The 27,928-nt window shown below is 46.4% G+C and overlaps 3 protein-coding genes across 8 annotated transcripts in view; 2 read left to right on the top strand and 1 right to left on the bottom strand.

Annotated features, from left to right (window-relative positions):
• The window catches only part of Ube2l3 (ubiquitin conjugating enzyme E2 L3), a 63,314-nt gene extending 48,780 nt beyond the window's left edge, over positions 1–14,534 (top strand). For all 3 annotated transcript variants that reach the window (XM_026401709.2, XM_026401711.2, XM_026401710.2), the window contains 2 exons: positions 3,937–4,123; positions 12,062–14,534. In XM_026401709.2, coding sequence (XP_026257494.1) covers positions 3,937–4,123; positions 12,062–12,216 — 342 coding nt within the window. In that variant the 3' untranslated portion in view covers positions 12,217–14,534. The remainder of the gene's footprint in view (positions 1–3,936; positions 4,124–12,061) is intronic.
• Positions 14,535–18,569: 4,035 nt separating this feature from the next.
• Positions 18,570–20,394, bottom strand: Ydjc (YdjC chitooligosaccharide deacetylase homolog). The gene is given in 6 exon segments (XM_026401755.2): positions 18,570–18,895; positions 18,898–19,223; positions 19,410–19,587; positions 19,672–19,771; positions 19,955–20,114; positions 20,220–20,394. Coding segments are annotated over 6 exon segments (1,092 nt in total). The 5' UTR covers positions 20,384–20,394; the 3' UTR covers positions 18,570–18,731.
• Positions 20,395–23,096: 2,702 nt separating this feature from the next.
• Ccdc116 (coiled-coil domain containing 116) lies at positions 23,097–27,831 on the top strand. Of its 4 annotated transcripts, none has more exons than XM_077795596.1 (5): positions 23,097–23,209; positions 24,032–24,577; positions 24,698–25,291; positions 26,395–27,354; positions 27,463–27,831. In XM_077795596.1, the coding sequence occupies exons 1-5, from the start codon at positions 23,138–23,140 to the stop codon at positions 27,688–27,690; spliced, it is 2,400 nt and encodes a 799-aa protein (XP_077651722.1). In that variant the 5' UTR covers positions 23,097–23,137; the 3' UTR covers positions 27,691–27,831. The 4 variants fall into 4 exon arrangements, with proteins under 4 accessions (XP_077651722.1, XP_077651721.1, XP_077651720.1 ...); XM_077795595.1 differs by having other exon boundaries at positions 24,026–24,577; positions 26,395–27,285; positions 27,421–27,831; XM_077795594.1 differs by having other exon boundaries at positions 26,395–27,831.
• Positions 27,832–27,928: the final 97 nt, after the last annotated feature.

Genomic DNA, 27,928 nt, shown 5'->3' with positions numbered 1-27,928 from the left:
GACTCCTAATTTAGCAGATTTGTGATTCAAGTAGCCAGGAAGCTTGTTTTTCAGAATGGAAAAGAGAATAAAGACAATTTACAAAAGGTAAGGCCATAGTTCATGATGGAAGGTCCATGAACTTATTTCAGATATTCCAGTGTGGTAAGGTTTTTCTTTCCTTTTTTTTTTTTTGTACTGGGGATTGAACCCAGGGATGCTTAACCACTGAGCCATATCTCCAGCCCTTTTTATTTTGAGACAGGGTCTCACTAAGTTGCTGAGGCTGACTATGAACTTGTGATCCTCCTATCCAACCTCCCAAGTTGCTGGAATTACAGATGTGTGCCACTGTGCCTGGCTATGATATTTCTTGTATTCTAGAATAGATCAGGAAGGTGTGAGGGCATAGAATCTGCCTGGGGCTCTCAGAACAGGATGGGCACCTCCCTCCCACTCCCTTTAACAAGACAACTGAATTTTAAGGGGATAGGCATCTTGCAAGACCAAGCTAGACCTCTTTATGGTAAAAAAGTTTGGGCTGTGATAACTTCCTGGGTGAGAAAATATTAGACATAAGGAAAGGATATTGCTGAGGGAAGCCTCCTCAATAAACTGTGGCCAAGAGCTTATTGTCCTCTGATGCTTGGAATGAAGAAGGGACAGCATATTCATTAGATACAAACCAGGATCCTACTGTCTGAGCCAACAGCCATGAGTCCTATGTGTGGTGCAGATAGATGATTACCCTTACACCATGGAGACACATCATGTCACAGCAGTCCATGTCTGGCAGTCAGGATTGTTGACTTCCTTTTTTGGCAGCCAGAGCACTGTATGGTGGTTTTCACTGCTTTACAATGGTGATATCAAAATGTGACTTCTGTGAGTTTATTAAAAGATTCAGAGAAAAGAAGACATGAGGTGGCATTGAGTCTTGGGATTCTTGAAGTTTTGAAGGGAGCTGAGCCTTGAAAGGTAGTCATATGAAAAGAAATAGATGGACCACAGGATTAGAATTAGGATACATAAATAAAAGACCCAAATGGTTTTATGCCATATGGTAAAGAGCTTTCTCTGGGTCTTAATTGCTACAAAATAGCTTTGTGTCTTAGAAGTTATTGTCAAGAACTGTAAATAGGGGCTGGGGATGTGGCTCAGCGGTAGCGCGCTCGCCTGGCATGCGTGCGGCCCGGGTTCGATCCTCAGCACCACATACCAACAAAGATGTTGTGTCCGCCGAGAACTAAAAAATAAATATTAAAAAAATTCATTCTCATTCTCTCTCTCTCTCTCTCTCTCTCTCTCTCTCTCTCTCTCTCTCTCCTCTGTCACTCTCTCTTTAAAAAAAAAAAAAAAAAAGAACTGTAAATAATCTTGAGATTTTTACCCTTTTCAGGTTAACAAGGTAGCCTGCCAGTTTACTGAATGTTAGCAAGACATGAGATTTCTCAACCATAGTTACTGATGGTATAGCAGGCTGGGAACATCAGCATATTTGTGTTTGAAGGGATCAGTTTCTCTTGGTCTCAGGATCCACAGAGGTGATGAAGAAGGGCCCAGATGGATGCTTTCAGATGCTTTGGGTTGTGTTATAAGAGAGGAAGCTTGAGTTTAGGGGTCTCATACCAACCACTTAACCTCTACCTAATTTGCCATCCTTCTAAATGTGGATATGGTCAGCATTTTCCTCTGAGGGTTGCTGCCAGGGGCATATTGGTTAACATGAAACAGAAAAGCACATGATATATAACAAGTGCTTAATAAACTTTGGTCAGGTCTTATTTATTCGCATGCATTGTAACATGCTTGAGATAATCAACATTTAAAGAGAAAAGATTTGAGCTAGAATAGCTCAGTGATGGGACACTTGACTAGCATGCACAAAATTTGATCCTTGGTGGAGGGGGGAGAATGAGAGCTCCCTTTCCTAAGCCTTTTCTAATCTTCTCATCCTTTAAGGGCCCCATACTGTGCTTCCCTTCCCTGGGCAGGGTTAGAATGCTGAAGAATATAGAGACCCGCTATGTGCCAGCTTCACCTGCACCCCCAACAGAGGAACTCTTGTTTAATGGAGAGTGCCCACTTAGTTTTTGGGACATGAGGAGGTAGACCTATGGAGTAGGGCTGCCAAGGGTGTTCCTGGGCACCCTGTAAGGCTTGGTTTACTTTGAGTTGGTGTGACTCGGGAAAGCCCGAGTATAAGAAAGGTAGTATAGCATGAAGGGCTTCCACAGCTCTGGAAATGGTAGGGTGGGAGAAAAGACCCAAGGGCTCTTTCCTGGGGCCATCACAGTTTCCAGGCCCCTTTGGCCATACTTTTTGGTGTCCTACAGGCCAGGATCTAGGGCATGTTGCTGGCTCTGCCCGGCAACCAGCCACTGATCAGCTCAGCTCCCCAGGATTTAGCCATGGAACTGGGTTTTGGCTCCATTGTGGGGAGACTGAGCTGCCCATATTTGCAGTTCAGCTCTCTTTGACCTGTCAGCACTTATGGTATATTCTAGGTTGGGTTATTACCTCTGGGTGATTATTTTCATAGCTTAAAAAAAAGATAAAGAAATATTTGCAGAAAACATCTGATAAAGGACTGTTACTCAAAATATACATAGAACTCAGTAAGAAGAAAACAGGGCCACCAGGAAGAGCAGAATGTGCTGGAAGCAAGTGAGGCAGAGCGGACACTGTTGTTGGTTAGGGCCTTTCACCAAAGCTGGAACTGAATGGAAGAGTTGAAATGAAAGATACCTGAGGATAGGCTGTTCAGATAAGATCTCCTTATAGAACTTCCTCATCTATGGGACCTGATGCCAGTATTTCCTTTTATCTTTTTTGGGGGGCGGGAGGGGGGTACTGCAGATTGAGCAGGTGCTTTACAGCTGAGCTATATTATATTCCCAGTCCTTTTAAAAAAAATTAGTTTTTATAGTTGGGCACAGTACTTTTATTTTATTTATTTTTATGTGGTGCTGAGGATTGAACCCAGCACCTCTCACGTGATAGGTGAGTTTTCTACCACTGAGCCAAAACCCCTGTCCCCCTCCCTTTTTTTTAATTTTTAAGAAATTTTGAAACCTATTTCAAACCTATCTCACTAAGTTGCTGAGCCTGGCCTTGAACTTGTGATCCTCCTACCTAAGCCTTCCAAGTTGTTGGGATTACTGGTATGCACCATCATTCCTAGCAGATTTATTCTTTTGATGAGGGATCTTGTTACTGGGATAGGCTCTGTGTGTTGGGGGAAGGATGTGTAGGTTATCTATGAACTTTCCTCTCAGTTTTATAAACTTAAAGGAGCTCTAAAAAATAAAGCCTATTTAAAAAAAAAAAAAAAGCATAAGATGCCAACACATCAATCTCAGACTTTTTCACAGCTTAGCAGAGATCTTGCTCTAGAAGTACTGGTTGATTATTGGTTTGCCCTACAGTTGATATACCATTTGAAATAAATTAATCTCTTTTGGCAGGGCCAGTACCAGGGAGTAAACCCATAGGTGCTTTACCACTGAACTACATTCCCAGCCCTTTTTTATTTTTTATTTTGTTAAGTTGCTGAGGCTGGTTTTGAACTTGCAATCCTTCTATCTCAGCCTCCTGCGTCACTGGAATTACAAAGCATGTGCCACTGCATCCAGCAATAAATTAATCTTTTTTTGTGGAGGTGGGGGTACTGGGGATTTAATTCAGGGGCACTCAACCCCTGAGCCATACCCCCAGCCCTCTTTTGCATTTTATTTGGAGACAGGGTTTTTTACTGAGTTGTTTAGTGCCTTTTTTCTGAGGCTGGCTTTGAACTCTAGATCCTTCTGACTCAGCCTCCAGAGCTGCTGGGATTACAGGCGTGCACTGCTGTGCCTGGCTTAAATTAATATTTCAAGTGAACAATTCGAATAGTCCTGTCTTGGCCACAGATAAGTGAATTGTGATGTGTTCATTTTGATCTCTATTTGCTTCCAGGACAACCCTCCATATGATAAGGGGGCCTTCAGAATCGAAATCAACTTTCCAGCAGAATACCCATTCAAACCACCGAAGATCACATTTAAAACAAAGATCTACCACCCAAACATTGATGAAAAAGGGCAGGTCTGCCTGCCAGTAATTAGTGCTGAGAACTGGAAGCCAGCAACCAAGACCGACCAAGGTAAGCATATTTCCTTGTCTGCCTTGGATGGAACTCTACTGAGAATGCTGCTGTGGGATAGGGACTTTAAGTTTCCTTCTAATGCCAAGTCAGGGTCCAGAGAAGTCTTAAACATACCAGTACATGCAGAAGTATTACTGAGGTTCCACCAGTCCTGTGGGATGGTTGCCTCAGTTGAAAACTACTGTGCAGTATTGAGGAGGCCCTTTCTGGGCTTCTTACAGTGTAGTGAGACATAGACATCCTGACTATTTGCTGAATGTGCAGTGATGGGGTATGGGCATTAGTCCCTAGAAGTGAGGCGGGATTGTGGGACTGCCTAGAAGAGGAAGATAGAGTTGTGTCTAAGGTGGTATTATACAGCAGGTAGTGCCTAAACTTAGGCTTGAAGGAAGAAGAGTGGTTGGTGAGTTCCTTCCTGGGTAACAGAAGGGCATGAGCCAAGATCCAGTGGCTCAGAATGGGTTGTTTGGAGAGGCAGCAAGGTCAGACTCTAGAGCAACATTCCTGGATGAAAGCATATCGTTGGTTATGGAACTCCTTGGACTTGGATGTGGTTGTGTATGTGTCCATTTGTCTATATGAACACACACATGTTCATTTTGTAGGAAAAGTATTTGACTCAGTATTGTGATTATCCTCCCTTTTATCCCCTGGAAATAGCAAAAACAATTAGAGACTCTCATATGAAGCCCTGACATCATTTTTTTGGTGGCTTTGTAATGAGAAGTAAAAGAATATAAGATCTGTTTATATTACAGAATGTGGTGAGGCTACAGTGGAGTTTTTCATTGATAGATTAAAAAGTCACTTTTTGGTGGAAGCCCACCCTAGAAGATGGAATTAAAAGGCTTTCACAAGAAAAATTGAGTCTTACTTCTTAAATAATCACCATGAAAAGTGTATGCTGGTCCTCCACAGCTGAGTAGTTGATAGGGGTAAGTGCTGAATGTAGGTGCTCATTTCAGAGAGTGAACTCCAAAGGACTTTACACTGGTTGTGTAAAAGTTGATGTTTATAACAGCCTGACACAATTCTCAGTGCACATGGCCTGATTTTTTTTTCCCCATATGAAGTCTTAGTTCTTTGTTGGATTGTGTCAACTTTCACACAACTCGTGGAGATCTTGCTGAGTTGTATATCTCTGTTCGGCCACCATGTCAGCAGAGGGTGGGAGGAATTGTTCTTCCAGGTCAGGCTGCCCAGGATCTGATTCTGGCTACAAAGATTTTAGGGTCTTCTCCCTTGCCTGAGAACCAAGGGCATGGTGGCCAGGACTGGGGACACTTGCAAGATATAGATGCAAGTGTTTTGCTACCTCTTGCAGGAGCTGACTGTGTAAGAGGGCCACGGCAATACTATTTTAGCTTCAGCTAGAAATGTTATAGCATAGCCCAAATGTTCTGCTTTTTCAGGATGGGACTGCTCCCTTCCCCCATTACAAAGAGATAACTTAGGGGTGGCCTTTTATTCTTTTGTAAAATGTACCTGTTGATTTAAGATTTATAAGGTAAAAATTTTGGTGTAGGTTCTACATTCCTATTTTGTGACTTGGGACTGTCTGGGGTTTCTTCATAGATAATTATTCTGTAGAGCCTTTATAGCATGGTTTTGATCCCATTCTTACATATATCACGAATGTTGTCCCTTGCACTTCACCACATTCTTACATTTCTGTTATCTATTTCTCATTTACAAACCCCCTCAAAGCTTAATGGCTTAAAGTAACAAGTTTATTGCTCATTCTTTTGGTTGTCTGGTTTCATCTGGATGATCATTCTTGGGGTCACTCATGCATCACATTGAGCTGAGAGCTGTGCAGGGTTTGGGGTGTGCCAGTGGGCATCATTCACATGTGTGGCAATTGATGTTTACTGGACTCCTCAGTTCTCCTTTTGGCCTCTTATAGGCTGGATAGGACTTCTTTATATCATGGTGGGGTTCCAGGGCAAAAGCAGAAACTGCCAGACCACTATGGCACAGATGCAGAACTGGTATAGTGTCATTTCTGCTATATTCTGTTGGTCAAGCAACCTAGACTCTAGAGAAGGGAAATGGACTTTGCATCTTGACAGGAGGCATAGCAACTCTGGAGAGGGGGTTACAGAGGTAGAACAGGTGGGCAGTGATACTGAATCCTCTTGCTGGCTCCTCAGGCCTCCTTGGGGCCATTTATCCCAAACGATGGCTATCCTGGACATACCTTTGCTGTTCCCACTTGCTAGATCTTCCTATGTTCTATGTATCAATTTTTCTGGCCCTATTTCCTGATTGCTCTTCAACCACTAACATTGTACAATTTATTTTTGTTTTGTTTTGTTTTTGTTTTTTTTATTTATTTGCATTGCTAGGCATAGAACCTTAGGGCCCTGAGTATGCTAGGCAAGCTCTCCACCATTGAGTCATACCCTAAGCCTAGCATTTTCCTTTTTTGATGCCTTTCCATTTCTTCATTCATTTCCAAAAGTCATGAAATACATGTGCCACCCCCTTTGCTTTAATCTCCCTCTAGCACTCTTCTACTATCTTTATAGCATCTGTTCATGATTTTCTTCTCTTGCCCTTGTCCTTAGAAAGTTATCATTCTCATCTCTTCAGTGTTCTATTTCTTGCATTTTTGTTCCTTTTGTTGCCAGTTTAGCTTTTTAAAAATGCCCCCCATCATAGTGCTAAATTGCTATGTGGTATTCCTGAGTACAAAGAAGTTATGATGTGTCTTTTGGAGAAAATACAAATGTTAGATAAACGTTATTCGGGCATGAATCACAGTGTTATGGCCATGAATTTAATGTTAGTGAATAAATACAATGAATTAAGTAGGGCTTCTTCTTTTTTTTTTTTACCATTTTTTTAATATTTATTTTTTTAGTTGTAGATGGACACAATACCTTTATTTTATTTATTTATTTTTATGTGGTGCTGAGGATTAAACCCAGGGCCTTGCACATGCTAGGTGAGCACTCTAGTGCTGAGCCACAACCCCAGCCCTAAGTAAAGCTTCTTTAAATATGATGGGATTGGGTTGTAGCTCAGTGGTAGATCACTTGCCTTGAATGTATGAGGCCCTGGGTTCGAATCTCAGCATGAGTAATAAATGGTTATATATTAATAAGTTAACAAAAACATTGTGAGCAAAGGTTTTTAGGAACCCAATCCTCTGTTTCCCTTAGGAGCAGTGATTTAGTGTTATTAATTGAATGCTCACTGCAAGTTTGTAGAACATAATTACTACAGATAACAGGTTCACTTGTATACAGGATGATCAGAATAGGTGAATCCATGGAAACAGATTACAGAGTCAGAAAGGAGAGGAAGAATGGGAAGTAACTGCTAGTGAGAGCGGGTTTTCTTTTGGGGGTGATGAAATGTTTTAGAATTAAATGGTGGTGATGTCACACAACTTTGTATAAGCACACTAAAAACTTTATGCTTTTAAAAAGTTTTTTTGTTGTTTTTTGGTATGCGACATGTCGGTTTTTTAAAAAAGGAAAGACTAAGGAACTGTTAAAAATTGAGCAAAGGAAAGTGTGAAAAGTCAAGAAACATGACAAAACTGTATCAAACAGAAGGTAATATTGGAATAAAAAATGTGGAAACAGTTTTGTTCAGCAGCATTTGGTTCAAGTAGCTATCTTAGCAGCAAAACAAGGACTTAGTTTGGTGGTTAAATGAGATTTTACTATATAAAATACAATCAATCATTAGCCTGGCTCAGTGGTTTATGCCTATAATCCCAGTGGCTTGGAAGGCTGAGACAGGAGAACACAAGTTAGAGACCAGCCTCAACAACTTAACAAGGCCCTGTGCAACTTAGTGAGACCCTGGCTCAAAAAGGACTGGGGATATAGTTCAGTGGTTAAGTTCCCCTGGGTTCAATTCCTGGGTACCAAAAAAATATAATCAGTAATGAAGCCAGCTTAACTGAATTTAGTATTAATTAAACTTCTATGTAGCAAATAGCATAGCAGCAAAATTAGATGAAGACAAAAATTTAACACGTTCATAAGCAGAATGTTTCAGTTCCCTATACATTATCATAACAAATTAAGAAGATAAGATTTAAAAAAGACTGAAGCAAAATAACAGGATTTTTTTTGTGTGTGTGTGTGTAGATAGACACAGCACATTTATTTATTTATTTACTTACTTACCTTACGTACATACTTATTTTCATGTGGTGCTGAGGATCAAACCCCGTGCCTCACAAGTGCTAGGCAAGCATTCTACCATTGAACCACAGTTCTAGCCCCTAACTTGTACTTTTTGGTACATTACATGGAAGGCTACAGCATTACTTTAGGGATAGAGGAAGGCATCACTAACATCCTGTGAAAATGGAGCTTCTAAATCTCCAAGAAGAGAAGATATTGTTAATCTCCTGTATTATAGAGAAACTATCAGCAAAAACAAAAAGGAGGAAATTTTATAAGCTTTTTTTTTTTCTCAGATGATAACACAGTGACGTTAAGAAGTAAAATTTGATTTTTTTATTTTTTGAGGTGAGGTCTTGCTATGTTGCCCAGGAATCTTCCCACCTCAGTCTCTTGAGGGACTATAGGCCTGCCTCCAAAATGCAGGGGCTTAAAAACATGTATCAAGCTGGGATATTGCACCTGGAAAGCCCTAAAAAATGATTGAGGAGCATGTGGGTAAAGAAGAGATCAAGAATCTAGGGGTGGCAGTGGTAGCTCAGTGGTAGAGCACTTACCTTGCACTTGTGAGGCACTGGGTTCTGTCCTCCGTACCACATAAAAAATAAAAGTATTGCATTCACTTACAACTTAAAAAAAATTTTTTTTTAAATAAAAATAAAAGGGTGCCGCAGTAGGTGGATCATTTGAGCCCAACCAAGAGTTTGAGACCAGTCTGGGCAACATAGTGAGATTCTATCTCTAAAAAAAGAAACCAGGGAGCTGGGGTTGTGGCTCATCAGTAGAGCACTCGCCTAGCATGTAAAAGGTCCTAGGTTTGATCCTCAGCACCACATAAAAATAAATAAAGGTATTGTGTCCAACTACAACTAAAAAATAGATTTAAAAAAAATAAAAGAAAGAAACCAGGACCAGACCATTGTAGAATATGATTAGTGTGCTGCCCTTTATGTGAAAAATAACAAGATAGGACCACAACGGTAGTTTGAAAAACAGTGGTAGCTATTAGTGTTCTCACTAGCAAAATAAGTCCAGCTGTGCTTAAGTTACTCTAGTTTGGATGAGGAGCCAGAAATTCAGCCAAAGAAACAAAGAATGAAATACTTATCAAAAATACTACATTAATGGGGGCTGGGGATGTGGCTCAAGCGGTAGCGCGCTCACCTGGCATGTGTGCGGCCCGGGTTCGATCCTCAGCACCACATACAAACAAAGATGTTGTGTCTGCCGATAACTAAAAAATAAATATTAAAAAAACTCTTTCTCAAAAAAAAAAAAAAAGAAATACTACATTAAAATATTTAGATATACACGCTCTCTGCCCTCTTCCTCTCTGCCCTCTTCTCTTTCTCTCCTCTCTCTACCCTTTCTCTTTCTCTCTGCTCTCTTTCTGTTTCTCTCTGCTTTTCTTTTTCTTCTCCCTTGGGCAGCCCCCCAATAAAATCTCTTGGTTGAAAAAAAAAATATTTAGACATGATCAAATAATAAAATTGAGTTTTCAGAAAAGAATGACGTAGTGAGGAGGCACTAGTGTAACTAAGTGGTTTTATACTGATATATTATTAGGCGCTAAGATGATCCTGATGAGAAGTAGAGAGCCTAAACATCCGTAGCAGATGGTGAACAGGAGATGAAAACTCATCAGCGTCCCCTCACATAGCACTTAGCCTCCCTTAGTTCACTGAGGTTCCTGAAGTGCTAAGCAGATAGTGATTCTACTGTTCCAGAACCATTTCTGATTCTAAAAAGATGGGAAATCACTTATTATCAGTGCTATCAGGCAAATGTGGTTTGGGTTTCCAAGCCTGAAGTCAAGAACAATAAGGGCCATCTGACTGCAGCATCTGTCACCCCATTGATCGCCAGGATTGATTTGGCTTCTTTGGCTGGCTAGGTGGCTGTCCCCTTCCTCCATCAGCACTTCATGTGTGAAGCTGCACACTTAGTCAGAGGAGGACTGTTCTTTAATCCAGGTTATATGAGTAGCTGCGCTCCCCTCAGAACTCCAAACAAGCTCTTAAGAACAACAAAGCAGGGCTGGGGTTGTAGCTCAGTGCTCGACTCGTATGTGGAAGGCACTAGGTTCAATCCTCAGAACCACATAAAAATAAAATAAACATACTGTGTCCATCTACAACTTAAAAAAAAAAAAGACAAAAAATAGGGGGGAAGAGAACAGTTTCCCCTCTTAGTGGAGAAAAGCTTGGCTTACACTGAAATAATACCACCTAGAGAGCAGGTTTTGTTTGATTTGGGAGGGGGTGCTTTGGGGAGGGTGGTATGAGGTTTAAGTTGCCCAGGATGGCCTCAAACTTGCATCCTCCTGTCTTAGCCTTCTAAGTTGTTGCGAAGTGCTCTAAAACAGAGAGCTACATCCCTAGCACCCCTAGCCTTTTAAAATTTCTTTTTGAGATAGGGTTTCATTAAGTTGCTGAGGCTGACCTCAAACTTGTGATTCTCCTGCCTCAGCTTCCCTAGTAGCTGAGTTTTCAGGTATGTGCCACTATGCCTGGCTCTGAAGGCAGGTTTTCATAGACACCTTGAGAGTCTTCTTTCAAAGAGTATTTGTGTGGTCACTCCCCTACATGGCCAGGATGGCCCAAGTGATTATTTTCATGTTGTTATTTTTCTCTTTAGTGCTGGATATCAAACCCAAGCTTTGTATATGCTGGGCAATTACTCTACCACTGAGCTATACTTCTGGTCCTGTTTTAATGTTTATTAAAACACTCCTTGTTTAAGACAAATAAAAGTGATTTCCCATTTGAGTCACTGGTATTTCCTTGTCTTCTGTTAAAGACTTGGTGATTTAAGGAAACATACTAAATAAACAATAAGGAAATCTTTGGATATAGAGCAAACTGTGGAATGGTTGGCATCAGGAGAATAGGAACAGGGGGCTGGGACTATGGCTTAATGGTAGGGTACTTGCCTGGCATGCAAGAGGCACTAGGTTCGATTCTTAGTACCATGTATAAATTATAAATAAATAAAGATCTATCAACAATTGAGAAAAAAAAAAGAATAGGAACTGAAAAGCTTTACCATCATTTCTGCTCATTCAGGTGAGAATAAAATCTGCAAAGGGCAAATCCTGAAATAAAAAGACAAAAATATGCCTCCAGTTCCTCTAGAGATACTACTACATGTGGTGGGTACAGGTAGGGAGATGATAGTATCTGCTCAAGGGGTGTGGAGATTGAATTAGAGACTATCTTGGCCTGAAGAGAGCCTTCCAGGTTCTTGACCCCTGCTCATTCTACACTGTCCACACTCTGCACTTGGTGACCCAGCCACTATTCACCCCATTCAGCCTTGGCCCTGCATGTGCCAAACTTTCCTCATCTTTGCCCCAAACCTCACCTGGGCCAACTGTGGTCAAAAGAACCTTCTAGAAACATTGGGGCAGGTGGTCTTTGTGCTATAACCTTTACTCAACATGTTATTGATTGGTCATGCCTCTGTGCGTGAGGCAGCCTATGTCAGCATTTGATTTCATTCCTTGCAACACTGGGTGAAAAGCATGAGTCCGTTAGTAGAGGAGCCCGTGGCATCAGCAATCCAAAGTAGTGTTGACTGTCATCCATCTCTTTCTCTTAATTACAGAAGAGTGATGGGTTGAGTTTTGGTAGTCAGAATTTTTAATAAAGAGAATATGTTGTCTTAAAAGCAGTAGATATAAGTCAATGTTGAAGTCACAGAATTTCTATCCTGAGGTTAGCTGCCTTTTGCCCATGCACTTTCTGAGACTATTCTAATGCCCAATGCCTTGTCCTTCTCTTGGCAGTAATCCAGTCCCTCATAGCACTGGTGAACGACCCCCAGCCCGAGCACCCGCTCCGGGCTGACCTAGCTGAAGAATACTCTAAGGACCGTAAAAAATTCTGTAAGAACGCTGAAGAGTTTACAAAGAAATATGGGGAAAAGCGACCTGTGGACTAAAATCTGCCGCAAGTGATTCCAGCAAGTGTGAGCAGAGACCCCGAGCAGTGCATTCAGACACCCCGCAAAGCAGGACTCTGTGGAAAATTGACACGTGCCACCGCCTGGCGTTTGCTTGTGGCAGTTACTAACTTTCTACAGTTTTCTTAATCAAAAGTGGTCTAGGTAACCTGTAAAGAAAGGATTAAAAATTTCAGATGTTCTAGTTCTGCTTTCTTTGTTTTAAAAATCACTGCTTCAGTCTACTTCAAAAGAATGGTGTTTCTTTTGTCCAAATTTACCCCAAATCTTCAAGTTACATTTAGCCCATAAGGTTAAAAAAAATAAGGTTGTGGTTCCCCTTCCTTCCCTGCCCTTGCAACTCCCACTTTCTTGCATTCAGTTTATTGTTCATGTATTTACTTCCCCAGAACCAATTCCTCTCTGCTCCACAAAGGAGAAGAAATGGCTCTTGTGGCTTTTCTTCTCCAGTATCACACTGTCCCATGTGGGAGTTAGTTCAAATTCTCCTGCTGCCAATTTATAACATTCTTTTAAAAAATTACAAAACAAGCAACTCCACCCTCCTCCCTCGGGAAAAAAAAAATGCTGTGCAAAGGGAGGCCCACTCCTTGTGTAAAAATCTGGCTAATGTTTCCACAACAGTATGGATTAAACGGGCAAACCCTGATGTCTGTAATGATTGAACTACAGCCTGGCCAGGGAAACCCTGTAATGCCAGGTCTGTGGTGACCCCAGAGGGAGGGCCTGCCAGCCAAGGACGCTGCGCACTTGTGCAATGAATTTCTCGCCAGAAAGGCTCCTGATCAGGCTGAAGGCCAGCACCCCTTTCTGCAGCCATGTTAGAAGATCCACTGCTCATCGCAGGCAAAGTAAAAGCCAGAATATCCATTTGAAATTCTAAGTTCCATCTGAATGTGCCACGGAGCTCTCCAACTCCTCAGCGCAGCAGCCCCACCACAGCCCTTCCTTGGCACAGTTTGACCCTTTGCGGGATCAGAATTGGCAGGACTCAGCTTTGTAGCTGGCACCAATCTGGGGTCACTGGGGTCTCTGCTGGCCCCTTCCTTCAGAGCAGCCGCTGGCTCATCCCAGGAACAAGATGGCCTTTCCTCTCCCTTTGGACTCAACAACCTTTGCAGAGTCAAGCTCCACTTGATGCTCGCTCAATAATATCCTTTCAATGTGTTTTATATTGTTTTGATTGCCTTTTTTTGTAGAAATAAAAATTGACCTTAGAGGTTATCATCAGATGAACTTTGTAAGGATTTGAATGTTAATGTCTTTTCAAGGCAAGTGGGACTGTCCCTGAAACAGTAGAGAATATATGGCATTCTGATACCGAGGAAGCTGATGATCCAAACGCCGTGTGTCACCAACTCTGCTTCTGCCACTGGCGGCTTTTCTTCTTGGCTACTGGGGGGACTAGATCCTCTAGAGAAGATGACTTCAAGAAACTTTGCTTTCTTTTTTGACTTTAATTCTATAACTTGAGATCTTTCAGGGCTCATAGCCGTGTAAGTCAGGTCTGGGTTTCGTCTGTGCAGATGTGAGAAGTGATGGATAGGTTAGGGAGCATAACACTGTTTAGATGTCCAAGCAAGTGGCCCCTGCGGGGTGTAATGAGCTCAGCTTCTTTAGTCCTAGGTACTCGAGGGACAGGTTTCTGGAGACTCCCCTGTGTCCAGGATGGCAAGAGCACTGGGCCAGTGTTTCCACATCTGTCCATTAATAGAAAGGTGATAATGGATTTTATTTCACTCATATGCAGATTTGTAATAAAATGCCAAATGGTTAGAAGATATCCAAACAAACCACCATTTGTTCTTGTTGCTTCTCTGAATCTAGAAATATTGCCATTCTTGGAAACTGTCCCATTGCTTCATATTTCTGCCAATGTAGCTCTGCCTGCCTGTCACCCACTCACTGCTCTCTGCTCACTGTGGGAAGGTACCCCTTATGCCAGCAGCCCCTCTCAGGGACTCTCAGCTCTGGTACTGGCACCCTATGGTCTGCCCCGACAGCAGAGGCCTGGCTCTCTAGTGGGTGTACTTCCCTTTGGCCTGGGTGGCTTGTTCCTTCTAGCCATGCCCTGAGGCAGGCTTTGAGCAAGCTGGTGGCCAGCCCTGGCTGCTCCAAAACCAAAAGCTGGATCCTCTGGAGTAGAGGAGAGCTGTAGAGTAGCCACCTATCACTGACCCGTGCTGGCTCAGGATTTCACATCTGCCTAGTTCCTTGAAGTGCCCTGGGTCTTCCTCCTGTCCCTCTCCGCAACGGTGGAGAATAGGCTTTCTAAGATGCTGCGATCCCATTCTGCTGCCCTTAATAAAAATGCTCTCCAACACTGGTTTGTGTGGGTTTCTTCCTTCCTTTGGAGGTGGGTAGTGCCAGGAGCCTGTGCTCTTGGAGAGTGGGAAAGGGTGGCTGGGGCCTTCGAGCTCTCTCCCTTTTCCCATCCTCTTCATAAGAGGCACACAGTGGTGTTCTTATGTCCCCGGAGGGAAGCAAATGGGGTATAATCAACAATGGACAAGCAGAAGAATCTAGAGTGTATCAAGGCCTGCAGAGGGATCCTGTGGATGTCTAGTAAGGGAACAGCAACTTCCACACATGAATATGTCATTTCAGTCCTCCTGTGACACCCCCCCGAAGAGAGTGGTGATGCTATGATCCATGTATAGCAGAGGTGAAAATAGGCTCTGAGAAGGGTGGCTTGATCAGTGTCCTAATGAAGCTGGGGCTAGGCCATTTCCCTAAGTGGTTTCCAGCTAGAAACTGACCCAGCATTCCCCAAAACGTTGGGTGCCAAGGTACTACAGTAAAAGTGCCAGTTTGGTGTAGCACCTAGCCAGGCTAGTGACACATTTTTGTTCAGGCCTAGTTCCCTTTCTGGAACTGGATGCTAGATAAGACCAGGACTACCTGTCAGTCTCAGAGAGCAAAGCTTCCTGTGGTTTTAGTAATAGGGACAATAAGGGTCTTTGCCTTTAGTTGCAGGTGGGCTGCTCTGCCACATCCTTTATCCTCTGAATCTCAAGGCAGCACTGTGAACACCATTATCCTTATGCCTGTTTTTATAGAGGAGGAAACATGTTCTGGGTGATGACAAGGGCATCTGGCTATTTTTGCATTTACTCCTGAGCTGCTTGCATCCCACCAATCAGCACATTTCCTCTCAAAGGGTCCAGTCATGGCTATAGACTCTTCCTCTCCTCCAAAAGTCATAGGCATAGTGGACCCTATAGACTGGCTTCTCTGACCAAGGGACCGAGTCTTTCTCATCACCAAACAGGCAGCAGCTTTTTTTTTTTTTCTTTTCAATTTTTTTTAAGTTATTGAGGACCTTTATTTTTGTTTATTTATATGCAGTGCTGAGAATCAAACCCAGTGCCTCACACATGCTAGGCAAGCGCTCTACCACTGAGCTATACCCCCCAGCCCCAAACAGGCAGCTTCTAAGCCCTGCTCCAACTTCCATTTGGCAGTTCCTCTGTGCCCTTCACTTGCCATCCAAAAGCCAGATCTAGTCTTGATTCTTCCTGCCCTGTTTTTTTTTCCCCCTTTTCCCTGCTTCCTCAAGTTCAGTGTGGCAAGTGGCATCATTCCAAGACAGCAAAGCTGGGGGTGGGACTTTTTAAGTGCAGCATGGTACCTAGCCCAGGCCATGCCTGGTTAAATGTCTATTTTCTGGGTGACTGGGACATGTTCTTATTCAGAGACAGGGCTCTTGGGGAACCAGGCAGGCTTCAAGACCAGAGTAGAAATGACTTGCCCAACACTGTGCAGAGGCTCAGGGAAGGAAGTCACCTCTTCTGGAGCACCTTTGTGGCTATTGGGCCCTCACTGCAGCCCCTAGCTGGAGGCACACTAGGGTAACCAGGACAGTACCTCCCGGCAAAACCCACCTTTGTTCTCATACATTTTTGTGGGCTTCTTTAACCCTACCTCCCAGTGTGGCCCAGATCACATTGATTGTTGCCTTGAAGGCTGGACTGTGTCCCAGTATCCAGCCCTGGCCTGGCACAGAGCAGACCCTCCATATATGAACACTGAGTGGATATGTAACAGTAAATCACTGTCTTAAGTCATTCTGCACAGCAGTTTGGCATACGAAAAACTCTAGTCCTACCCAGCCATGCCAGTAGGCCACCAGTAACCACTCCAACAGGTCCTTATTACTTTCCTTTCCCTTGTGAGGTGGCCCTTGTTTGCCTGATTCTCCTACCAGTCTGGCCATACCCTACCTTTATCTTAAATTCCTAAGGTCCCTGGGGTTGTTCTAAACATCCATCTTTGCTCATCTTCCTTCCCTGGGTGACAATAGCCATTTCTACAGTTTTATCTAACATTTGTGCAGAACCCTAAGCCCTCCTGCCTACTCTGCACCTATCTTTCAAGCAACATAACCAGTTACTTATTCCTCTGAACACCCCATAGTAGAACAAGGCCACTCCAAGGCCTCAGCCAGCAGACTTCATGAGTGTGACCAGATCACCCAGGGCCAAAGCAAGGAGGTAAATGCTAGACAGCACATGGGACTAAACTCACAGTGATTCCTGTTCACAAGCATGAGGGAAAGGAAGTAGAAAAGCGGGCTGGGGATGTGGCTCAAGCGGTAGCGCGCTCGCCTGGCATGCATGCGGCCCGGGTTTGATCCTCAGCGCCACATACCAACAGAGATGTTGTGTCCGCCGAAAACTAAAAATAAATAAATATTTTTTAAAAAAAAAAAGGAAGTAGAAAAGTGCTGTAGGTGTCAGAGTCAAGGACAACTGGAGGGTTAGAATGGAAGACCAGCATAAAGCCAGAAAAAGATGTGGAGGGAGGTGAGCTAAAGTCATGGTCAAGGGGATGGAGACATGGATAAGTGCATGCAGGAAGAAGGACTAGGATACCTTGACCCTTTCAGAAAGCTGGGTACAGTGGCACATGCCTGTAATCCCAGCAACTTAGCAAGATCTGGTCTCAAAAAAATTAAAAAGACCCTTGATATGGCTCAGTGGTAAAGCACCCCTGGTTTCAATCCCCAGTAGCAAAACAAAAACAAACCACTTGTCCCTTTAGATTGTCTGTGTTCAGATTAAGAACTCTCTTGACACCTGATCTCATGGATTGGTAACAGGCCAGGGTCCAGTGCACTTCGAATAAATAAATCAGTATGTCCAAAGCCCTGCCCTATCACTCCAACCTCTAGGTCTGTAAAATGGAGACACATGAAATTAAATGAGACGAAAAGGACCATGTAGTGTTCCACCTGTCTTACTATCTTTTGGAGTTGGGCAGAAGGACTCTTTTCTCTCAAGTTCCCCACTGTCTTCCCTACCTACTCTGCATGTCTCAGGGACCCTGAACCAATTAATATGGTGACCCTGTCACCAGGCCCAGTTAGGAATCCCAGGTTCCCATTTCCACAGAAGACTGCCCTTCCTGGAAAAATTTAAACATACTCCTTTAAGCTTGCCTTAAAGGGGGGCCTCTCCTCATACCTGTCCCATAGAATGACTTATTTAGAACAGATGACCTCTTTTTAAGTAAAAATTGAAGTTACCATGCCTCCCAAAAAGCAGTTTGATGAGACAATCCTATTCCCATTCCTTATAAAAAGAATAAAGGAAAAACAAGCCAGGTGAGGTGGCACATGACCTGTAATACCAACTACTTGGTAGGTTGAGGCAGGAGAATCCCAAATTCAAGACCAGCCTCAGCAACTTAGTGAAATCTTGTCTCAAACTAAAAAATGAAAAGGACTGGGGACGCAGCTCAGTGGTAGAGTACCAATGAGTTCAGTTCCCAGTACCAAAACAACAATAACAAAAACCACTTCAGTATTACTGGGTGCGGTGGTATGTGCCTGTAGTTCTGTAACTACTTGGAAGACTAAGGATGGAGGATTGCTTGAGCCCAGAAGTTTGAGGCCAGACTGGATGACACAGCAAGAATCTAACCAGTGAGGCACAGTCACACATGCCTGTAATCCCAGTGACTGGGAGGCTAAGGCAGGAGGATGGCAAGTTGGAGGCCAGTCTTAGGAACTTATCAAGGGCTTAAGCAACTTAGTGAGACCCTGTCTCAAAACTCCAAAACAAATAAAAAGGGCTAGGGATATAACTCAGTGGTAAAAGCACCCCCAGTACCAAAAAACAAAAACAAAAAAACACAAAAACAAAAACCCACCATACACATTCCTAAACATAAACAAAACCAGAACACAGAATATTTGCCTAGAATATTGACTTGGTCTGGGCCACAAAGCAGTTGCTGTGTACATTCTTGTTTCATGGTTTCCCAAGCACTGTTTACAAACCACCCAAGTCTGAAAGACACATTTTATTTACAGCCAATCCCTGCCCACTGCCCCTGCCCAGTCAGGGGTTTACATTACAATGTGAATTGTCACCAAATGCTCTGCAGGCCCAGATGTCATTGTCTGGGCCTGCATGCAGCCAAGAGTGGATTCCTTAATACCTGGCTGTCACTCTGAACCATGAGGACCTGGGCACAAAGCAGGCAGTGTCTCACTGTGGGAAGTGGGTTCCTGCCCAGGCCATGGTTCCAGGCTGTGCCCAGAGGTTATTCTGGCCCCTTTCCTCCACACCTATAAGGGGCATTAGCGATCGGCTCACTGTCGGAGTTATGGTGGGGCAGGGCTCCAAGAAGGGTTCCAGAGTGGCCTTGCAGAGGACTCCCGGGGCCTCTTGGAGTCCAGGTCGTCAAGGGCGCAGAGCTGCACGCCATCTTGGGCAAGCTGGGCCCGCAGAGTGGGCGCTGTGAGGACCCGCAGCTCATGCAGCCTCTCCCAAGAGCAGGAGAAAGCATCAGGGCCCTCACCACAGCCCCCGGCTGGAGGCACACTGGGGTAACCAGGGTGTGCCATCAGCTCGGCTGTCAGGGCATGGCCTGCAGGGATACCTTCCAAGGCTCTCGCCAGCGCCCCCAGTACGCGGTGAGCAGACATGTGTCGGCCGCAAGTGCTCAGGCCCACGAAAGCATCCGTCCACCTGTAGGTGCTGGGGCATCAATGGCAGAGCAGGAAGATCCTGAAGGCTAGTTAGGGGTCAGGGCGGGAAGGAACTAGAGTGGGGCAGCCAGTGGATGCCTGACCTTTTTCCAGGTTGAAAAAGGGACACTCTGGACAAGTGAACCAACCCGTGGGACTCTGGGGATGGGGTCGGGATTGGGAGTCCAGTGCTCACCATAGGCCATGACGGGAGAAAGGACCCATAGCCGCCCTGGCATCGCGCTCCACTGTGCAGGCGAAGGCACGGGCTGGGTCTTCCAGCCACGCGCAGCCGCTCACACCACGTTCTAGCGGCAGTCGTGTGAAGCGCACCCCATAAGCCTGCAGCGACTCGGCAAACACCTGACACACACCTGCTGACGAAGCCGCCTCAGAGAGGAGCACATCTCCTCACCTGGGAGCAAAGCCCCCCGACCTGGGAGCTTGAACCCACGAACCTGGGAGTACGTGCACATGCTGATGTCCGTCCACATGCGTAGGGTCCCTGCCCAGCAATTCCCGGAAGCGGCTTAATTGGGCCTCCAGCTCCTCCCGCACCTGGAAGGAGACGCATAGACATTTGAGCTTCAGGGAGCAGCTACAGAAGATTCCCTCCTTGTACAACTGTAAGACTGAATAAGAGAAGGATCTTGCTGCTCCTGTCCCTAACGACTTCACGGTAACCTCCGGGCCGAGCTTTGGGGTCAACGCGTGCATCCTCCTTCAGCCGCACCTCCGCACCTGAGGCAAAGCCACGTCTCCAGCAGCTACCGCCTCCCGGAATCCCATCTTGCCCAGAAAGAAGCCTTCGCGGCTCAGCAGCGACGAGGCGCCTAGGCGGGCTGGGCCTACAGGTCGACCTTCGGACAGGTTGGCGTGGAGGCCGGTAGGGATGCTGTGCCTGTGGGCGGAACAGGATCTGGAGCCCAGACGCCGGGGGGGGGGGGGGGGGGGGGGGCAAATGCATCCCCCAGACCCGCTGGATCCCGTAAGGGGCCGCCCTCACCTGCGGGCCAGCTCCGCCGCGCTCTCCGCGGCCGCGCCGTTAACCAGCAGGGACACACTGGTCACAGTCCCTGCCAGGAAGGCCTCCACGATGCCCTCATCGCGCCGCGGACAGTAACCGAAGTCATCTGCGGTGACCACCAGCCGCACTCGCGGACCAGCCATGGCAGCTTCAAACCTTTGATGGAGACTTGAGGGGTGTGGTCTAGACAGCCCAGGCCCCGCCCAAGAACGCTGCCCAAAACCCCGCCCTGACGCACACGCCTAGATGCGGCTATCCTTCGCCTTTGTTGTCACCACCTAGTGGTTCCTAATTGGCTCTGTAACCACTCCGCCGACTTTGCTCTGTTGGAACTAGTTCAAGACTGCATTTATAATTACAACAGGACGAACTTTCCTTGACTAATAAAGTGAACGGCAGAGCGGGGCGCCGTGACGCACGCCTGTAATCCCAGTACCTGGGGGGGCTGAGGCAGGAGGTCCGCAAGTTTAAAGCCAGTCTCAGCAATTTAGTGAGGCCCTAAGCAACTTAGCAAGACTGTCTCAAAATAAAAAGGGCTGGGGAAGTGTCTCAGTGGTTAAGCTCCTCTGGGTTCAATCCGCAGAACCAAAGAAGAAGAAGAAGGAAAAAAAAAAGGTGAATGTTGAGAAATGGGTTTTTATTTTTTTTTATTTTTTGTGGTTTTTTTTCTTTGTTTAAAATAGCAACATAAAAGAAAAAGAAAGGAAAGGAAAAGGAGAAAAACAAAAAAAGAAAAAGAAAAACTCCTTTACTCTTTCCAGAGATCACCATTGCTAACTTTCTGGGTAGTGTACTTCCAGTATTCTCTAAGAAGATAAACACACCTAATTTCACTTCACCATCCAAAGATGATCACATCAATGCTATTGCATTCTTGTAATTTTTTTTTGTATACCAGTGCCTATGAACATTTTTCATGTTATTAACTATTTTGATTTTTTAAAATTGCCTATTGTCCTTTACTTATTTTTCTAAGAAGAGACATTTCCTTAGTAAAGCTCTAAACAAGAAAATGAACATGTATGTCATGATAATGGCTTCATTTGAGAAAGCATTAGCCTCTGTGTCTCTCTGGAGCTCTGTCCAAAGTAACAAGTTTTACATTTATAACTTAATTTTTTTGCTCTTTGGGTCCAGAAAGCCTTTCCTTACCTATGATTATGTCACTAGTTACCATGATGACAAACAGTTTTCATTGTAATGTGACTCTCTTGATTTATTTTTCACTATGGAAATCATGGTATTTGTGTCCAGTCTTTGAGATTGGTAATGTCATTTGTGTTTTACAGATAAGGAAACTGAGTGTCAGAGAGGGGAGGAGTAGTGAATCTGGGATTAGTCCCTGTAACTCTGGGCCTACACCTAGGCCTCCTCTGATCCTCTTAGTCCTCTTATGGGAAGAGAAGGTAGAGTAGAACTTGAGAATAACAAATAATACCTCATGAAGCCTTGTAGGTAATGGAGGACTCAAAAAGCCCTTCAACCAAGCTCTTGACATACAGACTGTTGTGTTCAATCATACTAATTATTGAATTAGCAGACCTCAACTAACTACCGTTCTCCACTGAGAAGCTGATCCTGGAAAGGGCAGAAGTCCTGAGGTTGTAAAGTGGAAGATAGCATTTATTAAGCACCTCCTGGGTGCCAGGCACTGGACAGAGCTGACTCAGTCCTTGCCCCAAAGGAGCACCATTTGGTAGACAAGTAACAACATGCTGTGGTAGACTCTGGCATGGGGTTTGTGGTGAATCTGTTGGACAGAAGGGGAAAGGAAAGGGAATGTGGTAATGTTATATAGGGCCTCTCTTAGGGTGTCAAGTGTGTTGTATGAAGATTTTATGTAATCCTGTACTCCCTATGTGGAAGGATGTTAGTCCTATTTTCACACAAGGAGTCTATGCTCAGGTTGAATCACACCCTCAAGAAACAGCACAGCCAGGAATTGAAGCTGGCTAGGCCTGTAACTGAGAGCTGGGACTTTTTCCTCTCTTCTCAGGAAGACTGCAGAAAAGGGCTCAGACAGACTCTGTGGTCTATTACCTTGGGCAAGGGGAGCAGGCCCCTGGAAAGAATAAATAAGAACAGGAAGCCGAGGGTTTTGCAACTACCAGGGAGAAACTGAGGAAGGTGTGTTTGTATTGAGGTTGGAGGCCATGGCTTTTGCCCTTAGACTCATTTGGGGGCAGTTTAGGGTCATAGATCCGATTCCCCAGATTCAGAGCCCCTGGCCAGAGAGCGAAATCCACAGCCACCGGAGTCGCCGGTGACTGTGAAGGCATCAGAGCCAGGGGCAGTGGGAGTGGGAGAGGAGTCAGCGTGGCCCCGCCCCCAACTATTGTGTCGTAGGAAGCAAGTGGGCAAAAGGACCCTTGTTAACCAATCAGGGGGCGGTATTTAAATAATCGAGCAGGGAGCCCCCCCCCCCCAACACAATCCAGCTCTCTGTGAGGTGGTCAATTAGCGCGCACAGACCACACAAGCTAGCCGAGCAAGGTAGGACTCTGGTGAGCGGGTCGATCATAAGCCAGGATAGGACGCCAGGAGGCCCCGGTTTAGGAGGAGAGAGGGTCAGACACATCCCGACCCAGAGACCACTGAGACAGGATACGGACGTCCCCAGAGATCCCCACCCTTACGACTCCAATTGGGGGCAGTCCGCGGACGCCTAGGGGGCTCCGAGCAGAGGAAGAGTTATAAAGGACACGGAGTGTGGGGAGCGAGGTACCAGCTGACCCCGGGGCCACTGACATAGTCAGGGACTGACGGAAAGAAACTTGGACTCGTGGAAACCTGGGCGCACCATCGAGACCCTTACGCCATTTTCCCGCGTCCTGCAGAGTGGAATCTGTTGTGGAACTGAAGAGAGAAGGCGGACAGTGGGCTTGGCTGCTTGCATTATGGCCAGCTGTCGCCACCACTCAGGATACCTGGCTGATGATGAGGCTGGCCACAGCACGTACATAGCACGGGTAAGTGTGCCTAGCAGGAACCGAGCCTGATGCCACGGACTACTAATACTCGTTCTTGTTTCCTATTGATCTCCTCTCTGGTCCTCTTAGTGAAGTCCTTATTATAGGCTTGACCTGTCTACGACCCCTTGCTGGGCTCTGATCTCCTTTGATTTCATTCCCAATGTCCCCTGACTCCAGTGTCACAAGAAGGACCTGGATCAACTAGGAACTCTGAGTATGAGCATGGTGTCATCTCAGAGTCCAGGACTCAAGTTAGAGAAGCAGCCATATGTAAAACAGGGCTCAGGATCTCCTGTGTTCTCTGCATCACAGCAGTGGAGACAGGGATGGCTTGCTCCTTGCAGAGATTCAGAACCACAGAGACTCAGAGGGGTTTTATCATTTGCTCAATCCCACCACAAATAAGGGTAGAAGTGGGCTTTCAGACTAGGTCTTGTGTATGTGAAATGTAGGTTTGGGGAACATTTCAGGGAAATCATAAATATATCCTTATTTGTGAAGTGGGGGTTGAACCTCAAAAGGGGCTATTGTGGACACTGTCACACAGCCTGAAGATGGCAAAGTCAGGGTCCAAACCCCGGATTAGCATACTCTAAAATGCAATTCCTGGGCTTTGAATTAGCTCGGTGGTGGAGCTCTTGCCTAGCACACTCAAGACCCTGGGTTCAATCATCAGCACCACCAAAACCAAAAAAACAAAACTGGAATTTCTTCCACTGTTCAATCTCCATCTAGCTCCTAGCAGCCCCCTAGGACAGGGACCTCCCTCCCCTGCAGGGCATCCTGCAAACTATGAAAAGCCTGTCTGCTTAGGTGCAGCCACCCAAGAAGCCACTGTTGCCAGAAATGGGGTCAGCCTCCAAGCTGGGTCGTATGCCCCACCCACCATCAATGGATGGCAACTCAGCTTACCGGGGCCACCGCCAAACTGCTAAGGGCCCTCAGGCTTTTGGTAGCTTCTTGGATTTCCTGACTGAGGGCCAGGTGTTAGACAGCCTACAGACAGTGGTGGAGGAGGCAACAGAGCGCATGGCTGCTATGAAGACAGAGGCTGGGGTGCCACTGGTAGAGGTCCAGGACCCAATTGAGGTGCCAAGTGGTAGGCGGCCACGTGTTCGACCCAGCTTCAGCACTGTGCACCGACACCGTGCTCAGCCCAGCCTCTGTACTGGACGCCCCAACAATTACCCATCTTGCTCCAGCTCCATGTCTGACTCCCATAGCAGCCTCACAGCTGGCTGTCTGGGCTCCCACAGCTGGAACAGTGACTTGGGTGCACAAGGCTTAGGCTCAGTGCCACCCATGAGGGACAAACTTCTACTGGAGAAAAACCTCAAGCGACTACTGCGGTTGGAGAAGAAAGGGGTGAGATCTGGGTCCATGACTGGGGCTAGTTGGGGGGTGGGGATGGACAGGCCAGGGCCAAGCGTGCTTGGCTGCTTCTGGACACCTCTCAGAATCCCCTTCCCCCCTCTCTCTCTGCAGAAAGGCCCGAGTCAGCCCAGTTCCAAGAGGGACTCCCTGCTATGGGACTCACTGGGCAGCCAGGCCAGCAGCCAGCGGACCCGGGAGCAGCCATTGTCTTGGTTCTCAGGGCTGCTGGGCTCCAGACCAGGCACTCCTGAAGCATCAGAGATGGGACCTGGAGAACGAGAGCTGTTTTTCCTCAAACGAGAATTCAACAAGGAGATGAAATCTTTGCTGAGCCAGCCAGCATCCTTTGACTTTCCTGGCTACTGTTCAGTCCGTCAGCCCCATTGCACCCTGGACTTCCTGGCTAAGCACCACCTCTTTCCTGCTCTGCAGACTGTGGTCAGCCAGGCTGTGGACAAGCTCAGTTGTGCCCGCCGCCCAGATGGCTGCCCTCTTTTTCCTGTCAACTGCGATCCCAACCCAGCATTGTCATTTAACTTGCTACCACAAGACTCCAGGATGGTCACACCCACTAGGAGAAGGGAGCACTATGATTCTTTCCTCAGTAGAGCCTCCAGCTCCAAGATAACTCCCAGAAAAAACAAGGGCAAACGGGGCTCCCCCCCTGTGTCTAATGCTCAGGTGGCCACCAAACTCAGGCTCAAGGTGAAACCTACAGAAGAGACCAATGTCCCTAGCCCCTCACTTCACCCCAGGCAGGGGACTCCTGACTTAGATCCCAAATTACAGAAAACACCTGTGTTCCAGAGTTCCAGCCAGAAAACCAAGCCTTGCCATGGCTTACATCTCACCCTGCCTGCACCTGGAATCACAGTGGAGTTGGCATCTAGTCAGGGTTGCCTCAGGGGACCAGTCCCACCTCCACTTGTCTCCTCCCACCCTCTTTCCTCCTACCTTTTCCCCATCCTCTCCTCTTCGGCTTCATTGAGTTCAAAGGTAATCCCCTCAAGGGTGGGGCATGGAACCTTGAGGACTAATTTGAAGGGCAGTGACCCTGTTACCCACCACTCCTAGCAGCCACTGTCACTGGCAGGTGCCCAAGATCAAGGTCTCTCTTGACCTGCATTATGGAAACCTGCTGGGCATAGTACAAGCTGCTGGAATACCAGGAATCCTGGCCTAGCTACTACTAAATATTGTCAAAGATGAATAAAGGCTATTTTTTATCCTGGATTTTTTTTTTTAATGTTTGTATGTGAATCTTGGAGGTCCTCCCACATGGAAAGGGTCTTGTCCCTTGTGGGGACTCTGCATCCTAGAGTCTAGTTCCCTCTAAATTCAATTGCAGGACTCTCCAGCCTCTCTGATTTGCTTAGGAAAAGTTGCCCAGGGGGACTATGTGGACAACATAGGTGATTTTACCCTGGTGGGTCTCTAGCAGTCCCCCAATCATGCCTTCACCAAGGTCCAGGTGTGCTTCTCTCCGAACATGGGCTGCAGCATCAGCTTGTAGAAGCCCAGGTTTTTCAGGCTCAGGTTTGCTGGCACCGTGGCTGAGGTCCCTAGCTTTGCTGCAGGCCTAATAGGTGAGGCAGGTGAAGTGATCATGAGGGTTGGCTATTGAGTATCACAGCATAGAAAATGTGGTAGGGTTTATACCCTTAGTGTGATAAGTATGACTTCTATATTTGTGACAGGCTGGGCTGGTGGGGCTGCCAAGGAGATGTGATGGGTGTCACAAGGCAGCAGGAAAGGTAAGACCAACAAGATGTGACATGTCTCCTTTTCCCTCCTTGGCTGCCACATAGAGCCCCAGTGTCAAGTTCACGAAGAAGAAGTCGCTGCCTTCCATCTCATCCAAGTCCAGCATGTCTCACCTCTCCAACCCCTGGTACGAGGAGCTCATCAACTTCTTGGTTGAGCAGGCAGTCTCCTTGCTCATCTGCAAGTACAAGTTTGAGAACAACCTCAAAAAGCAGCTTGGCTTCATCTCCTTCCCAATCACTGAGACACTCATGGACCTTTTCCTGGGCTTCAAGAAAGTGAAGGGCTCCCATATCCGCCTGTCCTCGAAGATAGACTGGCGCTGCCTGTTGCACAAGCTGGAGGAGGACCATTTGCTACATCAGGTCTCAAGGCAGGCCTCGCGGCTGGGAGCCCACCATCCCAGTAGCATCTCCCAGGTTGGTGCTTCCCAGGTCAGTGCCTCCCACGCCAGCACCTCCCACCATCGTGTTCCCCATTTTGGCCCCTCATGGCGTAGCACAGTGCCCCTCACCCCACAATCTACCATGCATCCTGAGCCAGTAACTGACCGGACCAAGGCCCAGGCCCAGGCCCATTCCCAGGCCCGGGCCCAGGCCCAGGCCCAGACCCAGGCCCATTCCCAGGCCCAGGCCCATTCCCAGGCCCAGGCCCAGGCCCAGGCCCATTCCCAGGCCCAGGCCCAGACCCAGGCCCAGGCCCAGACCCATTCCCATTCCCAGACCCAGGCCCAGGCCCATTCCCAGGCCCAGGCCCAGGCCCAGGCCATAGAGCCTGGCCCTTCCCTCAACATTGAGCTGCCAATCCTCCAGCTACACAGCACTCAGGAGCCTGCTACAGAAGAGGGGAAGATACCCACAAGCCTATCAGAGCCCAAGCTGTCTGTGTCATCCACCACCAGCATGGGCTTCAGTCCTCCCGAGTCCAAGGAAATGGTGAATGTCGAGGACATTGATGGCAGTGACAAAGACAAGGATAAGGACAGTGATGAGGACAAGAATGAGGTTAAGGGCACTGATAGTGATAAGGACAAGGACAAGGATAAGGACAGTGATGAGGACAAGTATGAGGATGAGGGCAGTGATGAGGATGAGTATGGTGATGAGGATGAGGACGAGTATGAGAATGAGGGCAGTGATGAGGAAAAGGAGGAGGATGAAGGCAGTGATGAGGATGAGGATGAGGATGAGGTCGAGGATGAGGATGAGGGCAGTGATGAGGACAAGGAGGAGGGTGAGCAGTATTCTGTATATGACAGCGAGTCCCAGAGCTTCCCTGAGCCTGGATTGGAGACAACCATTAACTACTCTGTGGACATGGGCCACAGTGACCCCCCATGATGTCCCCATAAGCCACTCCAAGTGCTCCATTCCCTGCTCCTGCTCCTGCTCTTTTGGAGTGACTTCCCACTCAATTGGCCCCTGCCCTGAGCAGCGGTCAGGATGGGATGAGAATACCCATGAGAATTTCTGCTGATACTCTCAGGGAAGCCAATGAGAGAAACAGAAATAAATATGTTCATTTCTCATTCTGAGATTTCTGCTTCCCTTTCTTTTCTTCCTTGCATCTGCCTTTTTT

The sequence above is a fragment of the Urocitellus parryii genome, chromosome 3 (genome assembly GCF_045843805.1).
Source record: "Urocitellus parryii isolate mUroPar1 chromosome 3, mUroPar1.hap1, whole genome shotgun sequence".
NCBI lineage: Eukaryota > Metazoa > Chordata > Mammalia > Rodentia > Sciuridae > Urocitellus > Urocitellus parryii.
Note: the sequence above shows the minus strand (reverse complement) of the source record. Positions and strands in the feature narration are given on the sequence as shown.

Coding starts and splice junctions, on each gene's coding strand:
- Ccdc116 (XM_077795593.1), top strand. CDS start 23,138: ATGGCCAGCTGTCGCCACCACTCAGGATACCTGGCTGATGATGAGGCT. Junction 23,210..24,025: donor ACAGCACGTACATAGCACGG/GTAAGTGTGCCT, acceptor CTGTCTGCTTAG/GTGCAGCCACCCAAGAAGCC. Junction 24,578..24,697: donor TGCGGTTGGAGAAGAAAGGG/GTGAGATCTGGG, acceptor CTCTCTCTGCAG/AAAGGCCCGAGTCAGCCCAG.